Source organism: Oxyura jamaicensis, chromosome 21, assembly GCF_011077185.1.
Source record: "Oxyura jamaicensis isolate SHBP4307 breed ruddy duck chromosome 21, BPBGC_Ojam_1.0, whole genome shotgun sequence".
Taxonomy (NCBI): Eukaryota; Metazoa; Chordata; class Aves; order Anseriformes; family Anatidae; genus Oxyura; species Oxyura jamaicensis.
This window is the reverse complement of record NC_048913.1, coordinates 7,550,624-7,555,622: the sequence shown is the minus strand read 5'-3', so window position 1 is coordinate 7,555,622 and position 4,999 is coordinate 7,550,624. Positions and strand designations below refer to the sequence as shown.

Here is a 4,999-nt window from a genome sequence, read left to right as displayed (position 1 = left end):
CCCCCCCTCCCCCCGACCCCCCAGGAGCCGCCATCGGGCGCCTGATGGGGGAGGTCGTGGCCTCGCTCTTCCCCCACGGCCTCCGCGTGGAGGCCACCACGCGCCCCATCGTCCCTGGGGGCTACGCGCTGGCCGGTGAGTCGCTGGGTGACATTGCGGCGGGGGGGGGGGGCGACCCCCGCGGGGGCAGGGGCCCCCCCCCCCCCCCCCCCCCCCCCCCCCCCGGTGCCGTGCCGTAGGAGCCGCCGCCTTTTCGGGGGCCGTCACCCACTCCATCTCCACCGCCCTGCTGGTGTGCGAGGCCACCGGCCACCTGGCCCACGTCCTGCCCGTGGTCCTGGCCGTGCTGGTGGCCAACGCCATCGCCCAGAAGTGCCAGCCCTCCTTCTACGACGGCACCATCATCGTCAAGAAGCTGCCCTACCTGCCCCGCATCCGCAGCCGGCACATGGCGTGAGGCCCGTCCCCAGCACCCCGCGGGGGCCGTTTTGGGGGGAAATCCCTGCAAAGTGGGGAAAATGGGGTTCTTGTCCCCGTTCTCCAGCTCCTACCGGGTGGTGGTGGAGGAGTTCATGGACCGGCGGGTCGTGGCCGTGGCCAAGGGTGATGGCTTTGAGGAGGTGCTGGCAGCCCTCAGCGCCACCAGCGATGGGGAATACCCCGTGGTGGACAGCGCAGGTAGGGTGCGGGCACCCCGGGGGCCTGGTGGCTGTGGGGACACCTCAAATGGTGGCCGTGAGGACACCTCATGTGGTGGCCGTGGGGACATCTCACCTGGTGGCCATGGGGACACCTCAAATGGTGGCCGTGGGGACACCTCAAATGGTGGCTGTGGGGACACCTCATTTGGTGGCTATGGGGACATCTCACCTGGTGGCTGTGGGGACACCTCACCTGATGGCCATGGGGACATCTCACCTGGTGGCCAGGGGGACACCTCACCTGGTGGCCCTGGGGACATCTCACCTGGTGGTCTTGGGGACACCTCATATGGTGGCTGTGGGAACATGTCACCTGGGGGCTGTGGGGACACCTCATATGGTGGCCGTGGGGACACCTCATATGGTGGCCGTGGGGACACCTCATGTGGTGGCCGTGGGGACATCTCACCTGGTGGCCATGGGGACACCTCAAATGGTGGCCGTGAGGACACCTCATGTGGTGGCAGTGGGGACATCTCACCTGGTGGCCTTGGGGACACCTCAAATGGTGGCCCTGGGGACATCTCACCTGGTGGTCCTGGGGACACCTCAAATGGTGGCCCTGGGGACATCTCACCTGGTGGCCCTGGGGACAACTCACCTGGCGCGTGCCCCCCCAGGGTCCCCCACGCTGGTGGGCACCGTCAGCCGAGCCCAGCTGGTCGCCTTCCTGCAGAGCCGCGAGCACCCACGGGCGCCCCCAGGGCCGCTGCAGGAGAAGGTGAACCTGAGGCACCCGCCGCACCCAAAAGAGACATTTTTCCACCCAAAAAAATTAACGCGTCCCCTTCTGCCCGCCCCTGCAGCCGGCCTCCACGGGGACAGTTGGGGACGACTGCGCCATCGAGCCCGTCATGCTGCAGCTCTCACCGTGGACCTCGCTGCACCAGGTTTGGGGCGGCACCAAGCCCCCCCCCCCCCCCCCCCCCAAATTCCGGCTTTGTCCCCACGTGCCCCCCCCGCAGGCACACCACCTCTTCGAGCTGCTGAAGCTGCAGCGCATCTTTGTCACCCGCTACGGGCAGCTGGCGGGGGCCGTCACCCGCACGGAGGTGGGACATGGGGGGGGACACTGGGGGGGACACGGGGGGGGCGCAGGGGGGGGGGGGGGACAGCGCCCGTCCCACCGCCTCCTTCCCCTTGCAGCTGCGCAGAGCCATCGAGGAGCTCGCCGACCCCAAGTGACCGCCGTTCCCGCTGCTCCGTTTTAGCCATTAAATGTTTTTTTTGGGGGCCATTTGGTTCGTTTGGGCACGGCGACAGAGGGGGGGCCACCACAAAACACCCCCCCCTCCCCCTTTTCTCCCAGCGTGGAGGGAGCAGCTCTGTCCCGGGGGTGGGGGGGCGCAGTGCATCCGACCCCTTTGATGCCGAACCTTTGATTTTGGGGTCACTTGAGCCCTGTGAGATTTGGGGACACCGGGGTGGGCAGCCCTGTGTGTGCCCCCCCCCGCCCCCCCGGTCCCTGCCTGCCTCAGTTTCCCCTTTGCTGGCAGCGGGGGATGCGCGGGGCCGGCTCTCCAGCAGAGTGTGCTCGTGCGTTACGGACCCAAAATCCCCAAAACCCGAAGCCAAAAACCCGAAGCCAAAAACCCGAAGCCAAAAACCCGAAGCCGGGAGCGCACGAGGCCAGCGGACACCCGTGGTGCCTCCTCCCCCTCCCCACCTGCGGCTGCCTGGCTTTCGGGGGTGCACGCGCCATTTGGGGGGGGGGGGGGATGTGCAATTAGCATCGCCTCATTAAGCTGCTGCAGTGCTAATTAGAGCCTGGGCTTGCCACATCGCTGCCTCTGTTTGGAGGGCTTGGGTGGGGGCTTGGGCCAGCGGGGTTTGGGTGGGGGGGGGGTCTCCCCACAGCCAGGGTCCCACAACAGGTAGGCCAAGTACTCAAAAAGCCCCAAATCAGCCCAAAATTACGCTCTGATCTCAGCCATGGGGCCGTGCCCCAACCCGTGGGGCCATCCCCCTGTAACGGGGCCACCAGCTTGGCTGTGCCCCCCCTGCCCCTCCCCAAATCTCTGCAGAGCCCTATAATTATCAGCACCCTTATTTGCATAATTAGCCTTAATTATTGCAATTGAAGGTGGCGGGTGTTGCGCAACCCCCAGCTGCTGTCCCGGGCCCTGGGGGCCCCCCCCCCGAGCCCCCTTCCCCACCCCCCCAAGCCCTTTGCCCCAGCGCAGGCGGTGCCGTGGGCTCCCCAGAAGCGGGGCGCAGCGTTTCGGGGAGGGGAGGGCGCAGCAGACGCTAACGAAGGCGGCCCAATTAATCCCGGGCATGCCCGAGCCCAGCCGGAGGAGAGGTGAAATGGGGTCAGCGCCAGGGGAACACCCAAAAAAAACGGGGTGGGAGCTGGGTGCAGGCAGCCCCGGGGGGGTGCGGGGGCCGGAGGTGCTGGGTGGGGTGGGGGAGAGGCGGCACCCGCGGGAGGGTGCTCGGGGGGGGGTGAGGGCACCCTAGGGTGACGGGCTCGCAGCACCCACAGCTTAGTGGGGCAGGGGGGACCCCGACACCCGCAGCACCAACGGGTGGCGCTCAGTGGGGCGAGGAGACCACGTAGAGGGAACCACAGCACCCACGGGTGGCACGCAGGGGGTCCCCGTGCCCCCAGGGATGGGTCGCGGTGGGGTGAGGGGTCCAAGGGAGCACCCACGGAGGGAGGGGACCCTCGGGTGCTCCCCAGGGTAAGGATGCTCCGTGGGGCAGGGGGCCCACGGCACCCATCTCACCCACGGGAGGTGCTCAGGGGGGGCACGAGGACAGAGCGGGGTGACAGAGCCCAGCGCCCCCCGAGGGGGGGGCTCGGTGGGGTGGGGACCTGCAGCACCCCCCGGGGAAGCCCCCGCCCAGCTCCCCATGCGTCACCCCCGCGGGGATCGGGAGTTTCACCGAAACTTCGCGCGGGGAGGGGAAACCGAGGCACGGCGGCACCCGGGCACCCGCCGGGCGGGGCGGGCGGCTGCAGGGCGCAGCGCCAAACAGAACATAAAAAACAAAAAAAAAGGGGAAAAAAAAGCACGCGACTGATGCTTTTGCAGCCATCCCACAACCACCCGCCGTCGTGTCCCCCCCCCCCCCCCCCCCCACCTTCCCCTTGTGGTTTTGGGGGGAAAAAAATAAAAATTGCTTTTTCCGGCTTTTTTTCCCCTACCCCGTTATTTGCAGGCACCGGGCAGCCGGCCCCGCTCCTGCTTAGCAAAATAAAAACCCCAAATTCCTCAAGGGGGGGGGGAGAAAGGAGGCCCCAGCTGGGAAATGCGTGCAAACGCTTGCAAAATGCTTAAAAATCTCAAAACCGCCTTAAAAACCCACAATAGCAGCTTCCCCCCCCCCAGCCCCAGCTCTACCTCCCAGCCCCCAAGCGCGGCTGGCAGCTGCCCGATGGCACCGGTGTAGAAAAAGAGCACAAAAGTTTTATTCAAATCAACTCACTTTCATGAAAATCCCATAAAATCCATCAAAAAGGGGGGGAAAATAAAACCCCAAACCTGCCCCCCTTTTTCTTCTCTCCCCTATTATCTTCCCCAAATCTGAAGCCTCTTTGATTTTTCTCAATAAATATACAAAAATATAATAAATTACGTTAAAAAAAAAAAAAAAAAAAAAAAGAGGTAACACTGCTCATCAGCGTTCAGGTGGAAAAAACCCAACCCAGCGTCGGGAGAGGAATAAATAGGGGGAAAAAAAGCAAAAACTGAGAGTTCAGGGCCAAGCCATCCACAGAGGAGCACCTGGCTCAGCCCTATTTTTTTTCCTTGAAATGCAGAAAAAAAGAGGAAACTCCCCCCTCATAAGGCCGCCCCCCCCCCCAACCAAGTGCGGGCTTGAAATTTAATTTTTGAGGGGCTTCGCCCCCGTTTCATCCTGGGGATGGCGATGCCTGAGTGGCAACATCCCCCCTGGGAAATAATTAATATTATTATTAACAATAATAAAAACCTTAAAGATAATAAATAAAGTGGTGGGGGGGGGGTGGCAGGCCGGGGGGGGGGGTCTTCATTTTGCAGGCTGGGGGGTCAGATGGGGATGCCGGTGGCGCAGAGCTGCTCCTGCAGCCCCAGCAGGCTGTAGGCGATGCGCTTCTGGTGGCCGGGCAGGCGCACGCCGATCTTCTTGATGTCGCTGCGGGGAGGGAAGGGGGGGCGTCACGGAACGGGGGAGGGGTTTTTTGGGGTGAGAACAGCCCCAAAAAGGTCTGGCCTGGAAGGGTGCTTGGGGGTGGTGCGATCCTGAGCGTGGTGGGGATGTTGGGGGGGGCAGATCCAGCCCCGAGCACCCCCCCCCGGGGGGCAGATCCA

General features: G+C 64.3%; 2 protein-coding genes across 3 annotated transcripts in view; one reads left to right on the top strand and one right to left on the bottom strand.

Moving 5' to 3' along the window:
* Window positions 1-1,916, top strand: part of LOC118177326 (chloride channel protein ClC-Kb-like) — a 3,716-nt gene extending 1,800 nt beyond the window's left edge. The window contains exons 6-12 of the mRNA XM_035344951.1: window positions 25-135; window positions 240-453; window positions 545-678; window positions 1,322-1,422; window positions 1,508-1,591; window positions 1,667-1,753; window positions 1,848-1,916. Of these exons, the coding sequence (XP_035200842.1) occupies window positions 25-135; window positions 240-453; window positions 545-678; window positions 1,322-1,422; window positions 1,508-1,591; window positions 1,667-1,753; window positions 1,848-1,886 (770 nt within the window). The 3' untranslated portion in view covers window positions 1,887-1,916. The remainder of the gene's footprint in view (window positions 1-24; window positions 136-239; window positions 454-544; window positions 679-1,321; window positions 1,423-1,507; window positions 1,592-1,666; window positions 1,754-1,847) is intronic.
* Window positions 1,917-4,094: 2,178 nt separating this feature from the next.
* Window positions 4,095-4,999, bottom strand: part of EPHA2 (EPH receptor A2) — a 7,827-nt gene continuing 6,922 nt past the window's right edge. For both annotated transcript variants that reach the window (XM_035344848.1, XM_035344849.1), the window contains exon 16: window positions 4,095-4,823. In XM_035344848.1, the coding sequence (XP_035200739.1) occupies window positions 4,718-4,823 (106 nt within the window). In that variant the 3' untranslated portion in view covers window positions 4,095-4,717. The remainder of the gene's footprint in view (window positions 4,824-4,999) is intronic.